The sequence below is a fragment of the Mixophyes fleayi genome, chromosome 11, assembly GCF_038048845.1.
Source record: "Mixophyes fleayi isolate aMixFle1 chromosome 11, aMixFle1.hap1, whole genome shotgun sequence".
Classification (NCBI taxonomy): Eukaryota; Metazoa; Chordata; class Amphibia; order Anura; family Limnodynastidae; genus Mixophyes; species Mixophyes fleayi.
The window spans coordinates 39,712,710-39,732,795 of record NC_134412.1 but is presented as its reverse complement, the minus strand read 5'-3'; the positions used below and the strand labels follow the sequence as shown (position 1 = coordinate 39,732,795).

General features: G+C 41.6%; 1 protein-coding gene across 1 annotated transcript; it reads right to left on the bottom strand.

Moving 5' to 3' along the window:
• Nucleotides 1-1,339: 1,339 nt before the first annotated feature.
• Nucleotides 1,340-19,478, bottom strand: IZUMO3 (IZUMO family member 3). Its single transcript, XM_075189608.1, has 8 exons — nucleotides 19,367-19,478; nucleotides 18,941-19,126; nucleotides 16,408-16,473; nucleotides 11,879-11,968; nucleotides 10,780-10,797; nucleotides 5,527-5,607; nucleotides 3,652-3,742; nucleotides 1,340-1,563 (listed from the first exon to the last, which is right to left on the bottom strand). Exons 1-8 carry the CDS (start codon nucleotides 19,476-19,478, stop codon nucleotides 1,452-1,454), a joined length of 756 nt encoding a protein of 251 aa, XP_075045709.1. The 3' UTR covers nucleotides 1,340-1,451.
• Between the last annotated feature and the right edge of the window lie 608 nt (nucleotides 19,479-20,086).

The following is a 20,086-nucleotide window of genomic DNA, read 5'->3' as shown; positions in this document are numbered from 1 at the left end:
AAAATTTAGTGAAATAATTACAACCCAGTCCTAAAAACTTCTTACAAGGAGCTATTCAGTCTATCAGACAGGTTTCCTCAATGTCTTGCGTGCACCAGTTGCTACTCAGCTGACTCCTGCACACTCCAACTGGCATTGTGCTTTCAGTTGAGCAGATTTTCAGTAGTGAGGAATGCAGCAAACATTGCACTACTCTCCTTGCTCCTGCTGACCTGATCTTTTTTCAGAATTTTCCTCTCAGTTTTTCCCCAAAGAAATAATTTAAAAGTTTTGCATGCTTTATCAACCAAAGGGATCATTATGAGTTCTATGGAGTAACATTGAGGTGATAACATTAATTTTCAGGACCACTGTAATGTCAGGGATCTCCAATAACTAGTGAATGAGAACCCTAATGTTGGCAGGTCCTCTAGAGACACAAATAGTTAAGCAGAATTTCAGGATACTTACCTAGATCAAATTCTTACCTATCAATACCCAGGGAACATACTATGTTTCTCGTATATGATAGAACTAACTGATGTACCCTGCGTTGTTCAGGTTTAAATCTTCAAGTTATTAAGTTAGGAATGAGTTGAATGTAACTGTTAACCTTCAAAAAGTAATGAGCAGCTTCTCCAACACACACATGGTGTGGCTGCCCAGTGTCGTTTTTGTTTTTATATTAAATGTCATCCAAATCCATCCATTGGAAGGCCCAGAACAGTCTCCCAGGTCAAAATTCTGCCCAGCATACATTAACTGGTGGTCCAACCGGGACCTCAACCCCCTACTATGTCTTCTGGGATCCAATGATACCAGTCTGTGAAGTTTTCATCCAAATCCATCCAGTGGAAGGCTCAGAACAGGCTCCCTGGGTCAAAGTTCTTCCCAGTGTACATCAGCGGGAGGTCTGACTGGGACCCTTACCCCCTAAAACCTGGCCAGATTCCAACTGGACCACCTCGTGTTGGTTTGATCCCAACCGGTACAGGTATGTCCGAAGGCATAACCAAACAGACAAACAGATCAATGTTTTTTATATATAAGATATAACAGTGCTTCCAAATATGTAATTCTATAAAGAATCCCTATCTTTTTCTCTGTTTTGTCTAAACAAAACATTTAACATCTTGTGTAATATATTTTACATCTGGAAACCAGGCAAGGCACAAAGTCTACATACACAAGCTCCTTTTTCTGGATGGATGTCTAGTTGAAGAACACTATCAAATGATTAAGCAAAACTGACCAGAATGTATTGTGTTCTATTTAATAATTTGTATTTATTGTACTGACATTGTTGAAATAATAGAGAATACAAGTGATTAATACAATTTGTTTATATATTTGTGTTTTATTACATTAATATGCAAGAATGCAATAAATAAAATAAATTATGTATGCATTTTTTCTTGTTATCATCATCAATTATCAACAGTATCATCATCATTCTCCTAATCAACATCAGTTTAATCATCTTCATTAGCTTCCAGATCTCTCTTGGCTAACAGTCCAGTTTCTTTTTCCTTGCCAGTTAACGTAAGTTTTACTTTAGAATAATGATAAATGAAAATATAGCACCTGAAGGAAAGACATAGATTATTTTTGTGCATTTTTCATATTTGACATTTCACATTCTTAAACAATTATGTACGAATAGTTAAAGATATAAATGGATGTCTGCCTTTCACATATCAATATTTCAATTACCTAAATAAAATTCTAGTTTTTGAACACCAAATTAGGTTGTTTGCCCAAAATACATTTCTTCTCATTTTGAGTCTTTCCCTACTTAATGGATAACTGCACCCGAACTAAAAATGTAGTTTTGGGTGGTCTTCACTAAGAAAGGATAAAATATAGTTGCCCTTGATACAGTTGGTCACCTGAAGACTCCCAAGGTCCAATGCTGTGATTCTCTCTCCTACTAAGGTGGGCTTTCAAAACTGACATAGAAGTTGCTGTCAATGCCCACCCCCTGTCGACTTCCTATTTGTATGAATGGAAGTACTCTGTGGGAGCAGCAATGACAATATTAAATCAGCAAAGCTGTAGTATGAGAAATAATCCAATGCTAAAACACTATAAGTATAAGTGGGGGATCCATTGGATTAGGTTTAATTTTTCATCAAAGGTAAGTAGAATTTTGTATTTTATCCTTTGTTAGTGAACCTCATCCAAATCTGTTTATGTTTCAATATTTTTTTATCCAAATTTATTGTAATAATTTTACAGTTGCACGTTAATGATCATTTTACAAATTTATTTAAATCTATCAAAATAACTAGCAGAGTAGGGAAGATGTCCCTACATCAGTATCACATCAATTCCTATGCTCGTAAGCGGAGTAGAGATATTTTTTTTTATTTTTTTTTTATAATCTCTTACAAGCAATGGCTGGTACTTCTTTAAAGCAACTATTATTTTGTGCAATTAAATGGTTCTTCTTCCCACAGGGTAGGTGCGTCATAGTACAATATAAACAATGCCGCTGATGCCACCAGCAGCCTGTGCCAAGAATGGGTTCTCACTGGACGTAACAGACAGAAAGTGATGCTTTCCGCTCTGTTTATCACATCCTGCTGGTACTGTAGGAAATTGAAAGTACATTTAGCAGCTTAATGATTCCAAGAATAAATGTGATGGGAACACTTTTCACAGAAAAATACCTCTCACTGCTGTTTGAAAATGGTTGTTCTGGCATTAAATACCTACATGACAAGTACAATGGATATTCCTTCACCTTCCCTGAATAACAAAAACACTTGTGTGGCTTTAATGAGACTTAAGCAGCAATAAACTATGTTTGATATTTTAAACTGCCATCAAAAGCAATATAAAGTACTACACAAACTATTATGTATGATAATCACAAGACCCATTAGATTACATATAACCCCGTTTCATATTATCACTCAAACTACTGCCACTACCACATATCTGAGAAATCCCCAGAACTCCAAAATTCAATAAAAGCCATGATCACCATTTGATGACACCTAAATTTCTCCCTATTCCCAAGTTAAGAACTTATTCTCACATTCACTTCTCTGTCAGAATGGGTTTGTAATTCACGATGTCTATTGTATTAAGCGTATATCTCTTATTATATACATGTATTTATAAACACTCAGTGGCCACTTTATTAGGTACACCTGTTTAGCTGCTCGTTAATGCAAATATTTAATCAGCCAATCATGTATCAGCAACTCAATACATAAAAGCATGTAGACATAGTCAAGAGGCTCAGTTGTTGTTGAGTAGTATTAAGAATGATATTTATTCCTTATCAATTATTTTTGTGAGAATGATTGGTGAATATTTTGTTTTAGTGATACTCATTTGTCTTCTTTCTTACTGTTCTTTCTTTTGGCAATTTGACATTCTCCTAGTACAGCAGCGAAAACAAATTCAGATTGAGCTTTACTTATATAATTGTTTGTACATATATATAGTATGTATTCATTTATTTTAGAATTTTCAGCCATATTTCGTTGCACTAGGAGTTCTTGTTTTTTATTGCTTTGGTTACATTTATAGAAAAGCAATATACAAAGAGTAAACAAGATTGGAAGTTATCTTTGAATACCTTAAACATTCTTTATCCCGCCCACTAATTACTATGTAAAACACAACCAGTTTTTTTTAAAGGTTTGAAAATCAACTTACAATATCAAGATGGAGGATAGAACTGTAAATTGTACTACTAGAAAAAGATAAACAGTCATTTCCTTTATCTCTGCATCACGATCATCTTGCCCTGTGAGAATATAGATTAAACACATAAGAAACATGAAATAGTACATTAAGGGGGGATGAAATCAATTGACAGTATTACTCGTGAGAATAATATGTCCCGCGCACTATTACCATTGGTATGATAATTTTAACGCAGATTTCTGCTCGCGGCTCTCAGAAACGACTGTGCTAACGGTAATAATGCGCATCTATTACTGTAATAATGGGCCGCGTTATTCTCACAAGTAATGCTATCAACTAAATTCCCCACTAACAATTTTAAAATGCAATATTAAAAGATACTATACAGAAACATTAACATACACTATTTTTTATTCAGTAATTATTACCGGTACTCAAATATATTTTCTACAGATCAGTTGTCAAAAATGTCAATACAAAGACCTACTTACAAGCACTGTTGCCCCTTTAAGCATGTGTAAATGAGATAGCATGGTCATTGGGTACTAGGCATAGTCTAAATATTTATTTTGGTCATAGAGATAAGCGTAGTATGGAAGTTAGTGATTTTTATACATTTTTATACACTTAAATAATCACTTTGTGCTATTTTTCAGATAGGGCAAGGAACAATGATTTGAGCAGAGCCTGATTAATCCCCCCTGGATCCCTAGGCAAGATACTGGTTTGGGATCCTTTACCCCCTCTGTTTCCTGATGGAATAGGGTAATCAGGTCCACTCAGTGTCCACTGGGCCCTAGGCACAGGCTTAGGTTGCTTAATGGATGATGCAGCTCCTAATTTGTTGATATTCTCAATATAACATTGTTTTAAGTAGAATTTATGAAAAATATACACAGGGAATGAGTCATTAAGGCACGTATCTGCTGATATTGAGCGTATCGTGTGCAAAATCAGTCTGCGCATGCCCACCACTGGCCCATATGTCAGAAAGCACAGCTCTGTCTGCTCTGTCTTCGTACGTAAGGGACACTTACTACAGCCTATGAACCTGGCAGGTAGCGATGATGTCACTTTCAAGCTCCACACTATGTTTGCGGCTGTTAACCTGTTCTTTTAAAGAGGTGCCGCCTGTACAATCTATTAAGCTTTCTAAAGAACATTGTACAGGCGGTGCCTCCTTAAAAAATCGAGGTTAAAGGCTGCAAACATAGTGTGGAGCTTGAAAGTGACGTCATCGTTACATGCCGGGATCTCCATCCGTCGGCAGTGTTTCAGGTCAGAGTTTGAATGTGTCATTATTACCAGTCTGTCGTGGAATACACCTTAGGTATATTCCTGTCGGGGTATCCGTTGTCTGGGATCCGGTGAATGTTAAAAGGTACCCCCCATCCATAGGACTAGTCTAAGTCATGAGACCTAGTGATATCAGTATCATATGTATGCTATAACGTGTCTGCAATCAGGAGAAACTATAAAAATGTTCAGTATACATTAAGGACAGTCTAATAACTGTTTTTCCAAGGGATAAAAACTATTAAAAAAAAACAACTTTTTTTAAAAAAAAAAATCTGTGTTTAATCATAAATGACTATATTATTGTCAGGTAACATTAAGTGCCTATTTTTTTGTTCTTCTGTGCGTTCTTTTGATATTTTATATTCCGTATAGGTATTGTATGTATCCTGCAATGTCTGGTCTAGTAGAGCAGAGTAAACCTACATCTGTAGTGAACACCACAGGTATCTTTACATCTGTTCCTTGTTAACTTTTGGAGTATGCAGAGCCGATTTCAGTGCAATTTAAAACAAATTCATGCTGAGCTCAGTATGTGTGCCTTAATGATCCATAAAGTTTAGTAATATAAACTAAAATGCTAAATACCTCCACACACCGATCCATCAAAACATTGAGCTCTAACTCGATAACATGTCCAGCAGTCAAGTACTGATCCCTCTGTCACAGCTATGAACACAGATGTGGTTATATACTACATGCAAACATTGAGCTGCTATTTCAAAATATACTAATTATGCTTTCTGTAATGAGATTAAGGAAACATTTCCCTGTTTAAAAGTATACACATCTGTAAAGTTAGATCATGACAAACAGGGTACAGATTATTATTATTATTATTATTATTATTATTCCACACTAGCAGTTGTAAGGATGTCCCCGGTGCCTGAGAAGCGGGCGAAGATGCCCGATGCTACCGCGCCCCTGGAGGGGCTGAAGAGGACCCCGATGGCGGTGCCCAGCAAGAAAAAAGAAGAAAGAAGTGACTTACCCGTCCAGCGCTCCAGCGGCGGTAAGTATGTCCTCTTTCTTGCAGGTTCTGGCAGCGGAGGAAGGATGAGCCAATCAGGGCTCATCTTCCCCCGCTGGCCAATCAGCGGCCGGATACGCGAGCCAATCACGGCTCGCGCCCGGCCATTTAAACGATTGGCGCAGACGCGAGCCAAACGGCGCTCACGCCGGCTAATAACGTCACGCCGCCGACTATATAAGTCGCCGGGCGGCGCCATTTTGCGAGAAATCCGTCGGCGGGGGAAGGAAGCAGACGTCTGGAGCAGCGGCGGAGAAAGAAGACTACAAGCAAGCCGCCGGAGCAGAGAACGTCAGCGGGGAGCCCTTGTAAGGGCTAAGAGCGCCCCCGCCAAGCAGCCCTCAACAGCGCCGAAGAGGAGAAGAGGCGCCACCGGCTGGAGGGTCTGGAAGACCCGGAGAAAGAAGAAGGAAGACGGCGTGGCAAGCTGAGAGGCCTGCGCAGAGCAGGTAAGTAGCCTCAGCGTTAGGTCGGGCACTAGGCCCGTGGCCACGGTCGGGCACAAGGCCCGTGGAGACAGTAAATTAGGGGCACAAGGCCCAGGGACCTGGGCACTAGGCCCCGAACAAGTAGTGGGCCAGTAGGCTATATTGTTGTTAAAGGGGACAAGCCCCTATTAGCTAGAGAGTGAGGGGAGGCTCAGAGTCCCCAGGTACAAGGGCACAAGGCCCTTAGGTAGGTAGTGGCCTAGAGGCCATATGAAGGCCACAAGGCCTGAGTAGGGGCTGGTAGCCCATAGGCTTTAAAGGGCACAAGGCCCTAGTAGATAGTCAGGGAGGCCACAGGCCTAAGTAGGCAGGGGCTAGAGCCCCAGGTAGCAGGGCACAAGGCCCTAGTTAGTGGGCTCAGAGCCCTGAGTTAGAGAGGGGGCTGTGTGTAGCTGGGCAGAGGCCCATGGTGTGTAGGGCATAAGGCCCTGGTGGTGTGTGGTAGAGGCATGAGAGCCTCGTGAGTGTAGGCGCGGTCCTGTGTGAGGTGAGCACACAGAGTTAGGAGGTACAGTAGAGCGGAGGCTCCTGTGGTGCTGTAGCAACCAACTGGTTGGCTAGCAGCGGTGTGCTCTGGTGAGTAGCGTGCAAAGTACTGTATACTGTATTTATTCTGTTTGTGCGGCGAGTATTGTTTGTATTACGGTATTTTGGGTGTGCTACATAATTGTGTCCAGGGGCAAGACGTCAGGCCCCCATTAAAGGTAGGCTCTTGCTTCCTGTGTTTTCCTGTGCTAACCCGTGCTGTGGGGACAAGTGTAGATTACCAGCTTACACATAGTCAGGGAAGAACATACGTAGTTTTCCCGTCCCTTAGGTCCCTGGGGTCACACTGGTTCCCAGAGGGGTTGGCTGAGTAAGTCGGTGGCAGTGCAGCACACCTTAAGGCAGTTCCAGGGGCGGCCCGTGGTTCTGGTTGAGGGTCCCCAAGGCCGGTTCCGTGCAGGTGGACCTGTGGCTCCGGACATAAGGACACGTGTCAGATACCCGAGTACAGGCAGTCGGGCGGTTCAGTTTCGATCGGCTGTTCCGTGCGGCAGTCGGCCCACGGGTTAGTGAGCTGTTCCAGCGAGCCTCAGCCGGTCCTTAGGGTCCGTGGGTGACCCCATCGTAAGGAGACAGTCTCCTTGGTTAGACCTGGGTAAGGGGGTTAGGAACCGCCCTCCGGTATAGTCCGTGAACACTGGCTGGTGTTCCCCGTAGTGTGTAGTGAGCAGTTCCGTTAGTGCACCACACCTAGTTAGTCATAGTTGTTTGACTTAGTTGCGTTGCCGACCATTAGAGTGTTGTTAGGGTCGGGTCGCTGTTGTAGTCAGTTTAGGTTTGTGGGTGCCCATCTTAGTCTCACTGAAAGTGCAGAGGGGGGCTGTGTGTTCCTTATCATCCGCAGGTGTCGGGAAGGTGCAGGAGAACCGGATTGGAAGTGGGAGTGTCCTGGTGAGTATCACGCTCGATTCCTCCTTTCGGTTAGGCCCTCACCGGGTGGTGTGCGAGGTACTTGAGGCGGGAATAGTCCTGGTCTCAAGTGCCTGTAGTCCCCCGTACCTTGGCAAGAGCAAAATGCGGAGGCGGCAAGGGGACTTGGACTTAGAGTGTCCTTGTTCATTGCCGTATTCTCGGACAGCCCTTACCTGGTAGGCACGGCCATAATCTCTGTCTCTTTCTTAGAGGGACGTGGTTGGAGGTGACAAGGGATCTACTGGGATCGGGTCGCAGCTGGGATATTGGAGGCGACCATCATTTACAAGGTAAGTTCTTTTGTGTTGCGTCTGTCCTGTTCCCCGCAGGCGCTACACAGTCATTTTCTATTCAGTTAAAAGTACACTAACTAACTGGGCATGGTTTTTCAGAATGTGGGCATGGTTAGGTGGATCAGGGAGGGTGGATCACCACATTGTATTTGCCTAATGTGAATTGGATTTATACATTATTATATTTTTGTTCAACATCTTTTAAAAAGTGTCACTAATGCTAGCTCAGAAGGATAACAAAGCTATGTTTAGCATATGTACTAAACACAATTAAATAGGCCTAGATAATATTTGTGAGGTTTGACTGTGTGTTACAGCTACTATGTACTTTTCTACTTTTTCCAGTGTTGATGAATATGCTTTAAAGTGGTTATCATAAACGCAAACTGCAATCTCATGTTTCAGTACTTAAGCAAACCTTTCTATGATGGGCAACTGCCAATTAGTCAACCAGACGAAAAGTTTTCCTTTAGGTCTCCCCTCTTTCATGCTGTGCCCTTCATGCTGTTTGTTTTCCAATTTGTTTCCCCTTTTTCATGCTGTGCCGTTTATGCAGTTTTTTCTCCCTTTGGTCTCCCCTCTTTCATGTTGCGCTCTTCATGCTGTTTTTCTACCCTTCCCTTACCTTTCAATTGTCTTCTTTCTTTACTGTGCCCTTTATGCTGTTTGCTCTCTAATTTCTTTCCCCTCTTTGTCACACGGCGGACCTTTGGTTTCTACAACCATGGTCCGACACACTTACCTGCCTCCCGCTGACCTCCGTGCTCCGGCCATCGGCGTCCTGTTTTCGGGTCTGTACAGCTCAGTGCCTGTTGATCGTGTTACCTGCCTGGTATCAGACGTGGCTCCATTGCTTCCTGTGCATTCCATTGGTCGTCAGAGCTCTCGCTCCACCTCTCCACTGTACCGCTGTCTACAAGAGCTTACGCTCCATCTGATCTCACTGTACCATTGTCTACAAGAGCTTGCGCTCCATCTCATCGCGCTATACCGCTGGCTACAAGAGCTTACGCTCCATCTCATCCCGCTATACCGCTGGCTACAAGAGCTTACGCTCCATCTCATCCTACTATACCGCTGGCCACAAAAGCTTACGCTCCATCTCATCCCGCTATACCGCTGGCTACAAGATGCTGATTTTTCTCCCCTTTGTCTCCCCTCTTTCATACTGTACCCTTTATGCTGTTTTTTCTCAACCTTGTCTCCCCTCTTTCATGCTGTGCCGTTTTTGCAGTTTTTTCTTCCTTTGGTCTCCCCTCTTTCATGATGCACCCTTCATGCTGTTTTTTCTCCCCTTCACTTGCCGTTGAATTGCCTTCTTTCTTCTTTTCTGTTTTCTTTTCGTTCCCTTCTTCTCTTCTGTGTTGTTCACGGCTCCTCTCTGTGCGCGCCTCACTGCAAATGTCGGGTGTGATGATGTCACGTCCGGCATTCAGTGCGCAGGGAAAAGGGCATGGGAGGGCAGGGGGGCGTCGGTCCATCAGAGACATTTTTTTTTACTTTATTTTTCTAGGCAGAGAAGCAGGGGATCGCAGGTGGGGGGAGCGCCTGTCAGGCTTGGCGCCCCTCACGCCATGCTTACCCCGCTTACCGTGTTCCTCCGGCCCTGCTTGTCTGCATTGTTTATTAGCTTTTGTGGTTTAAATTTGCACTTTATTTCTTCACCCTTCATATAAGCCAAATTTTACTATATTGCATTTTTTAATAAAATTAAAAGAATTTCAACAATATTCACTGTGACATCTGAGTGGAAAAAAAAGCTTTTCAAAAGACAAACAATTTGTGTTTTAGCACATACATACATACATACATGGCAGAGCTGTGTAAAATAGACAATAGTCACTAACTAAAGGCACTGACAGACATTTTTCTCTCACGGAAGCAGGAAGAATCAGTGTAGAATTAGATAAGTGGTACTTTTACAGCGTTTTGGTCATGTGATAATGACTACTGTGACTATTTCTATTTAACTTTACTGTGATCGGTCTTATTTTGGAAAGACCATTTTTTATTCTCAGATTGCATCCAAATCAGGCCCAACTCGCAAGTTGTTAGTCTGAAATGAAGAAATTTGTATGAATTTCAAGTTTGGACAAATTCATCTGGCTGGAGGTTTTGTTGCAGTTCAAGTGTATCCAGTGGCGGATCCAGGGGGCGATCGCCCCCCCCCCTCGCAGGGGCTTGCTGCCGGCGGCTGCACACTATGTGCAAGTCCGTTAGGCAGTGACAGGCAGGGACAGTGTGCTGCCCGGCTGCTCTGATTGTGTTTTAAACACAATCAGAGCGGCCGGGCAGCACACTCTCCCTACCTGTCACTGCTGAACGGACCTGCACATAGTATGCAGCCGCCGGCAGCCTCAGATGTAAAAAAGGGGGCGCCCCCCCCCTAAATCGCCCCGGGTAGAAGAATTCTCTAGATCCGCCCCTGAGTGTATCCTACGTGTTTTACCTTACTTTTCCGTCCTATATTTTTGTTAGCTTCCACATTCTCTGCTACATGTAAACCTTTTCTTTTGGAAAATTAGAAAATAAAGCACAGAGAAAAATATTGAAAGAAGATAATTGTACTTACAGCAATCCTCTGAGCAAGCTGAAAAATAAATATTTTTTTGATATTTGATTATAAACACATTAACAGTTACAATTGGTTGAAATGTAATACTACATTTGTGGATCAAAATATAGGTAAATACTGACACACAGTTTATTCTAATGATGTTGATTGGAACTACTTAGACGAAGGAAGACCTAATAAATTTCTTTCCAGCAATCAAAACAATTGAGCATTGGAGAAAATAATTCCCCCAACTGTCCTATTTTTACACTACATACCTAATTACGTTGCCAGAAAGTGGTTTGGTCTCACAATTTTGGGGTACATTTTTAGTGCAATGCCAACAATATAATTTTTGGGGAAATTTATTTAAGTGAAAGAATTATTATAGCGCTCCTTCTCTTAATGCAGCTTAATAAATTCCAAGACAAACATACACCAGTTATAAATACTATTGCTAAAAAAGAATTATGTGGAAAATATATTTCAGCGCTAGACAGTTCTTTCTGGGGAACTTTAGTGAGATACTGAACCAGTTATAGGGCCAAGAAATAAAGGTCATATTTTCTTCTTTTTTTTTTTCTGTTATCCAAGGGAAATCCTGATGAGTCAAATGAGACTGTCTGACTAGTATTCCCTAAACTGATATTATAGATAAGTATTACACTGGCTTTTTTTTAGCTAAAACATCAAAAATGCCTACAACAATTAGTAAAACGCATGTCAATAACAATGGCACCTGTCATGTTGTTTAACTAGCGCTAAAAAAATTCAAGAAAACATCCGGCGGGTATGTGGCCTAACCACTTTTTTTTGCAGTATTAGGAATAGCTTCTTCTAACTATGGGAGACAAGTTGACTTCTTGGGCCTCCTAACATATCCCAGAAAGTATATTTCCCAAGCTTATTGTAAACTGGTACAGAGTGAACAGACACAGCAAACCCACTCAGCTGAAAAGGTACAAGCATGACTCACATCCATTTGGTGAGTAAACCAGCTGGTTTAACCTTTTCCACTTAAAGACCTACAAATTACAAGTTCTTTAGAAATATTTAGTTATTATAACATACAGCATAGCAGACTCGTTTAATAACAAAATAGTTTTCCACATTTTACCTAAATCAATAAATTCTTCCAATGCAATTTTCATAGCTTGTATCAATTCAATTCTTATTTTCCTTACGAGAAGCCAGTGGGCATTCATTCCTGCAAGGAGAAAAAAATACAGCAGTACTATGTCTGCCTAGTGTAGTTCCAGAACAAAACTGTTAATATGATCAATCACTTTTATAGGGAATTAAAACATAAATGAGCTTATGGAGATTACTGCATACATGTGAAATAGAGAGGGGAAATTAGATAAAAAATGTAACCACTTGGGGCACCAGGGTATAAATGTCTGCCATGACATACTGGGCCTTCACCACCTGGATGTATAGTTTCATCTTGGTATAATTAGAGCAGTGCTTACAATGGTGAACCACCTGCACAAGAACTGGCCTGTCACTGACTGACTCTAGCCTGTCACTGACTGACTCTAGCCTGTCACTGACTGCCGCTGGTTCATGTGTAACAGTTAGGAATCTATAAGTTAACAAGTTCCCTTCAATAGATACACAACTTCTGCACTGGCAGGTGCAAATAACGGATTTTGGAAAGAGGGGTGATTTCCAATTGTGGAATCATGTGATAAACACAGGTATTGCCATGGATGACACCCTTGCAGATTATTCTAATAATACACCCTTTCTTTCAGAAAATTATTGACATTAAAATATGGTATCCACATATGTATTTCTTTGATGTGCAGTGGAATAATACACAAAAAGCAGAAAGATATACTAATTTGTAGCTTATTCCACTTTGAAAGCACTTCACTTTGTAACTGAACTCATCTGTGGTGATTATCAGGTGCCTGCAATATAAAAATCACTCATTAAATGAGCTTGCGTGTACTGCAATCAGCATGGAGACATGAAAGAAAGTCAGAGAATAGTCTGAGGAGGTTATACAGAAGATTGTAGCCAAGCGTGGACAATATCAAGGATACAAATTAAATCTCCAAACACCTTAATGATCACTTTTTTACTATACGTAAAGTAATTATAAAGTTTAAAGCCCATGACACTGTAGCCGCCCTCCCTGGAAAGAGAGAACTTGATAGAAGGTTGCAGCACAGGATTGTTGAAATGATGGAGAAACCATCTGTTGCCAACTCACTGAAATAGGATTATATGGTATTAGGCTCAGTAGGACCCCACTACTGAGATAGTGAGATATATGAAAGCCTGACTGACGTTTGCTAAAACACACCTGACCCAGTCAAATTCCTTCTGGAAGAATGTCCTGAGGACAAATGAAACCAAATTAGAGCTTTTTGGTAAAGCACATCATCACTATGTTCAGTGATGTTTTGGGGCTGCAGTGCTTCATCTGACACTGACTTTTGAATGTGTGCATGGCATCATGAAATATGGAGATTATAAGGCCATTTTGGAACAATGTTGAACCCAGTGTCAGAAACCTGGTTCTCCATCAAAGGTTATAGGTATTCTAGCAGGACAAACACACTTTGAAGAAGAATGGTTTCAAGACAAGACGCTGGACTGTTCTGAAGTGGCCAGCAATGAGTCCCGATTTAAATCCCATGGACTACCTGTTGAGAGCTTTGTAAACAGCAGTTGTTAGAAGGCACCCGTCAAATGTGGGAGAACTGAAGCAGTTTGCGTGAGAAGAGTGGAGTGACCTGCCAGCTGAGACGTACAGAAAGGTCATCCATGGCTATAGGAAGCTGTTGGTTGTAGTTATTTTGAACAAAGGCTGTGCTACCAAATATTAAGTCTGCTGTGTCAATAATTTTGTCAATATCATTCTTTACATTTTCTGATTTTAAATTCTGATTTATAGTATTAAATTCAAAATAAAAAACAGGTTCTTTTTATCAATAATGTTGTTAATTTCACCTTATTTTTAAAGGAATGTGTGAATTATTTGAAAAAGAGCAAGGGTGCCAATATTTTTGCCCATGACTGTATGTGTGTGTATATACTTTTATTCTTATATTTGTGGGGACATTGACCTGTTTACACACCAACATTGTGAGGACCTCAGCCATAGTGGGGATACAAAATGAAGTCCCCATCAAACTGACTATGTTAGTTAGGATGCGTTTTGTCACGGAACCCGAGAATATTTAGTGGATCCCTTGTATCTGCCAGATGATATTGCTCATTCAGGGGTGCGGAGTCTAACGAGTATGTCGTGTTCACCAGGGACCCTCGCAAGAGGGTATGGACTTAGCTGCCCCTGTCCTGCAGGTCGCTGTCCCCTGGATGAGTGCTGGGCAAAGTGGTAGGCAGAGCCAGACGCGGAGGAGAGGTGATGGTAGCTCAATAGTAGTATAATTTTATATAAAATAAGAAAGACCAATTTGGTGTGAGAACATTTCCTTTGTGTGTGCCTGTGGTTCAGTGTAGGGTGAGCAGAGGGTTCCTTGGTTTCTCTCTGGTGTTGCTAACTCCAGAACACAACCCCATGAAGAGCCTACAGTACTTAGACCAAGGTGGAGGCACTTCACAAATCTGAACAGAAGACAAAGAGTCCATTTGCAGATAGGACACAAAGATTAGTACACACACCCTAACCGAGAAAAGGGGGTGTTACATACATAACAGACTGTTACAGCTTCCTCCTGCAGAAAGAAGGGTAGGAACAGTGGGGTATGACACAGCTCATTGGTGGCATTCCAATTATAGGATGGAGAACAGTGGAGATGAGTATGCCCCTTACAGTTCAGAGGAGAGTGGTTCAGACACCAGCAACAGCAGAGGTGATCTACCATTGTGGGGTAGTGGAGCAAAAAGAAAGAACACAAATAAGTGTTCTTCATACAATGATTCTCTACTAAATGGCAGCTGTGTTTTATACACAGAAGGCTGAAATTCTAAAGCAGTATCCATCCAAACACTCTCCAAAATAACTGATGAATCCACAGCATATAACAAAAAGCAGTACTGCCTGTACTGTGAGAAATCTGTCACCGTAATGAGACTGAAGTTGCCTGGGCCCTTACATCTTCCAATCACTCGAATGAAAAACGTATGCAATTTGAACATCTTCAGAATAGAGGTACCTTTGCACACAACTCTAGAGTATCAAGGACAGAATGCGGTGTTCCGATTCCCTGCAAACAACCAGAAAAAGATGTAGCATTTGAAGGTTTCACGTACTGTGCTACTAGCCAAGCCTTGTTTGCAAAAATAGACCTGTGGTGACACATGAAGAAATGTAAGCTAAACCAAAAGTGTGACAAAACTAGTCCTGTCTCTGTGTACCTTTACAACATAGGCTTTTGTAAGCTTTTAAACAACATGACCCAAGATGGAATATTATTCACAATTAAAAATGACAATTGCATCATGCAGATGGAGCAGCATCACTAAGAGATGCACTTGTATCTCAATGAGAAACAGCAGGCATACTACAACAATTTATCCACAAAGCCTTCGCTTAAAAACTGGGCATTGCTTGCAATGGTCACCCTGACACAGGTGATCTGATTCATTCAAAGAAGGGAAGGGAATGTTTCCAAGATTCTATCAACTACCTTCTCCTCGACAGATAATTCAGATGTCCACAAAGAAGAAGCTCTGACATAGAAATCTGGGGAAAATGAGGGAATAAAAGTTGCTGACACCAGCAATGCAAAGTGCAGTGGAACTACTTGCAGAGAAACACGAACAATGGGGAGTGGCTGCTGAAAACGTCTATATGTTTGCCAGACTAGCTGCGTTGCCACATTTCAGAGGTTCCAATTGCATATGCCTCTTTGCCTGAAATCTGTGATTTCTCTTGTGTTAACCCCTTGATAAATCAAGAGAGGAGTTGTGATAGCCATTTTGGGCAATATTAACCATAGTCCTTGTGTGTTTGTCTGTGTGTGTGTGTTAGGGAATTTCGACTGTTAGCTCCAATGGGGCAGGGATTGATGTGAATGACAACTCTTTTCTGTACAATGCTGCGGAAATGGTGGCACTATATAAATAAATGATGAGGATGATGATAGACCCCATGGTCTTTAAGCTGTTTGGGGCTGTGGAGTGGATGTTCATAAATTACATCCATTATGTCCCTGTTAACTTTCTTGTCCAGTTTGCTTGGGGCTACAAGAGAGAGGCACGTAGCGGCCATTTTGTGTGGAGTGTGTGATGCAGGGGAACCAATGGGAAACAGAAACAGAAAACAAGGAAAAGAAGGGTAGAGAAATTAGAAATGTTAGAATGTTAGAGTTATGTTTTGGGCTGAGAAACATGTATTGCGTCAAAATGAAAATACATTTGAAAGTATCTAGTGTGAAATATAGTCTCATTCTTGCTATATATTTAATGAATCGTCCCCTCATTTAGCCTAAAAACTACAATTAAATAAATTATTTATGGATCTACATCAGATTGGTATTCTTAGCGGCATTTGTGCACCAAGTATAAATTTGGACACTGCTTCTTGGCTTGGGATGGTTGTTCCAGGCACCTATAAACCAACTTTCTTTCCCCCTAAACACACCACGGTTTGTTCTACATTACGACTATCTTTTAGAGAATAGGTGCACAATTATAGAACATCAAAGTACAAAATTCAATCCCTACCATCAAATTCCTTTCCTTTGATATTATCAAGAACCAAAGTCTTCAGTTTTGCAACACTTCTTACATCTAAGAGAAATAAACCATACATGTCAAAAGCACTACTCATTATTTTGGAGTTACAATACTAAAAGGTCAAACAGTCAGTTTGTTGTTTTGTATTACTTCAGTACATATGTTTGCTTATAACATATAAATATGCTCTTTTTGAACACATCTCCACTGCAAAAAAAAAAAAAGGACCAACATGCACCATATTCATTGAGAAACATTAATCAAGTTTCAAATCCACAGCCCCACAGCCAGCCTATAATCACACAAAGGAACCTGCTGTCATGGGTTATTGGATCAGAGGAGAGTGCAAACCTATATCCAGGTCAAGACAAAAAACGCTAGTGGACTGTCTAAGTGCCAATGCCTGTTGTGATAAAGTACGGCAAACATTGCACTGCTGAATCAATCTTGCTATTTATTTGGGAAGTGTCATGATAGCATAAACAGCAATTTTCATCATAACTTCTTCCGCAACCCTACGTCTGGCTAAACAGTAGTTTCATCACTATTAACTGGCTACTAACTGGCATCAGTGGCCCCACCCACAAATTCAAACAGTGATTTTATCCTCCTCTCTAGCACTATAAATAAATCACAACACAACAAACCAATTACTATACCCATTTGGTACATCTGTGTGTGTGTGCTAGAAGGGAATTTAACCCTGTGTGCAGCCTGCTCCTGCAGACTAGCTGGGGTTTTACCTGTTTCACTATATTACTACTTTGGGTAGATGTGTCTCCCAGTCCTGGGAGTGCATAACTATGTCATCTAAGTATGCAGGTGCATGCTCCTGGTGTGATTTTAAGAGCCGATTCATGGCTCTTTGGAAGGTGGCTGGAGCCCCATGTAGCCCAAAGGGCAGTACTTTGTACAGGAATAACCTATCTTGGATTGAAAAGGCTGTCTTAGCCTTGGAAGATGGTGTTAGGGGAATCTGCCAGTAGCCTTTGGTTAGATCTAACGTGGTGAGGTACCAACTATTGGCCAAGGTCTCCACTAGTTCATCAATTCTGGGCATCGGGTAAGTGTCAAAATGGAAAACCTCCTTTAATTTTCTAAAATCATTACAAAAAAGAACCCCAATGTGGCTTGTGTCTCTTCCCTATCATGCCATGGTTTCAGCAAGTTGACATGATATGTCTGAATGGGTTTTCTCCTGCCTTCCTACCTGACTTTATAATTAACAGGCCCACAACCTCAATTACTTCATATGGCCCCTGCCAATCTGTGAAGAGCTTACTCTCTTGTGTGGGTACCAGGACAAGAACTTTGTCACCTGGTTGGAAAGCCCTAACTACAGCTGACTTATTGTAGTTCTTTTTTTGTCTCGCCTGTGCCTCATGCACATGTTGTTGTATTAACGGGGTGATCTTCCACAACCTGTCATACAATTGGGACACAAATTGGATCACATTGGGTTCTTTATGGCTCTGTTGTTTCCAGCCCTACTTGAGAACATCCAAAATGCCCCTTGGCTACCTGCCATACAACAATTTGAAGGGGCTGAACCCTGTAGATGCTTGAGGTACCTACCTCACTGCAAACATTAAATAAGGTAATAACACATCCCAGTCCAATTTTTTTGCCACTGCCTCTCTCACCATGTGTTTGACTGTCTTATTAAAACGTTTCTCTAACCCGTCGGTCTGTGGGTGATATACTGATGTGTCTAACATTTCTACACTTAACCATCACAACACTTTCTTTAGACAGGACATAAAGAGAGTTCCTAATAAGTCAAGATTTCGTTGGGGATACCCAACCTGGTACAGAAGGAGTACTTTTGCTATTGTACTGGACTTTATATTGCGTAAAGGTATAGCCTCGGGATACCTGGTTGCATAGTCCACTATGACCAGTACGTACTGATGGCCATGAGCTCATTTCTCTAATGGGCCTACCAAATCCATACCAATACGCTCAAATGGGGTCTGCACAACAGGGATGGGAACTAGCGGGGCCCGGTAATCTGGCTTCAGACATGTTCTCTGACATACTGGACATGTCCAGCAAAACCTTTCTATTGCCTCGTATACTCCCGGCCAATTGAACCGGAGCAATATACGCGCCCGTGTTTTATCTTCCCCCAAGTGTCCCCCACACAGCTGTGTATGCACAGCTTTGAGAAGAAGTGGTGTATGAATTTGTGGCACTAACAATTGCTCTACAGTTCCACCTTGTACATTAGCAACTCTATATAACAGATCATTCTTTACTATATAATTCTTTACCATCTGCAGGCTTGTCAGCCTTCTCTACCCCATTTATTTCAACTACATTCTCGTAGACATTAGCTAAGGCAACATTTCCAAGTTGGTCTCGGCCAAAGTCTCTTAATGGAAATAGGTTAGACAATCCTGCCCAGTCTGAGTTCTCATTGGGAGGCGTGGCTCCTTCACCCAAGGTCTTGCCAACAAACGATGCCAGGAACCAGTTCTGCGTTGGCACTTGTGCAGCTCTCCTTTGTCTATGCTCCAACCTCTTAGGAGGTGTATTTTTCTCTGAACTTTCTGGTTCAGTTTTCGTGGTAGATCATGGCACTTTCCGTTTTCTGTTCCCTCAAGCTCCTCCGTCAAGGCTGGACTTTCGGACGGTGCTTCAATTGCCAATGTGTCTGGCTGGATTTGCTCCTGGATGATCTGCTTGAACAGCGGAAAGTCTCTGCCTAGGATTAAGGGTATGGCATTTTTGGGACAACTGCCACTATTACCGTGACTGTCTGTCCACTTATGGCCAGAGGCAAAAGAGTCCTGTCATATTCATCATCTGTCTCGTGGACACAGAGTACCTTTACCTTGGGCAATTTGTGAGCCAGTTTTTCTGGTATTATGGAGCTGGAAGCCAAAGATAGTTCACTACCTAAATATACCAGAGCAAGCACCAGATGGTGATTCACAAACATCACCATGCGGAACTAACAGGACTTCCTGGTAACTGGACTCGTAGTGCAGCAGCTCGGATAGGTTGGTTGTGTGCATACTAAGGAACAATCCATAGGGTCTACTAATGTTGGGCATTGTGTCTGCAAATGTCCAGGCTCTTTGTACTCAAAGCAGATTGGTCCTGATGTAGTTTTGGCTGCCTTTTTGTCAGACAATATTTCCTCATCAATGTTCGTTCCACATTTCCACCTACCAGGTTTTGGCCAAGGCACAAACTTTGAAGTGGAGGTTTGGGCATATACTGCAAGGCCATCTAATATAGATAATAAAAATAAGCTTTAGGTTTTTGGTTAAATGATCATGTTCACTTGTTCCTTTACCTTTTTTACATACAATTACTTTCTTTTCATTTATTATTCCTCTATATCAATTTTTAACACCTATTTTATTTTTATATTTTTATTTCTTCACTTGTATTTTGAGGTGGTTAGATTGGCCCTTGTTTGTATTATCTTTATTAGATAGCCATATGTTTGTATAGGTTTTTGGTGTGACCTATTGTTTGATTCTACTACAAGCAGCCTTTCTTAAATTATTTGCGCCTGTTTGATTGAGTATACCATCTGTTTATTAGTATTTATATACTGCAAGGCGCTGTATCTCTTCACCCCAGCTGCCAGTTTCTCATACGTCTGAGGATCCACCTGCAGTGCCCACCTTTGGGGCCTTTGGTCCATACCCCA

Bases quoted from the DNA above. Each gene is read 5' to 3' on its own strand.
- IZUMO3 (XM_075189608.1), bottom strand. From the start codon at position 19,478: ATGCCCAACATTAGTAGACCCTATGGATTGTTCCTTAGTATGCACACA. The intron at 19,127-19,366 runs GTGATGTTTGTG...CCTTAATCCTAG, and splicing joins AGTCCTGTTAGTTCCGCATG to GCAGAGACTTTCCGCTGTTC. The intron at 3,743-5,526 runs GTATTTAGCATT...ATATTCTCACAG, and splicing joins TGATGGATCGGTGTGTGGAG to GGCAAGATGATCGTGATGCA.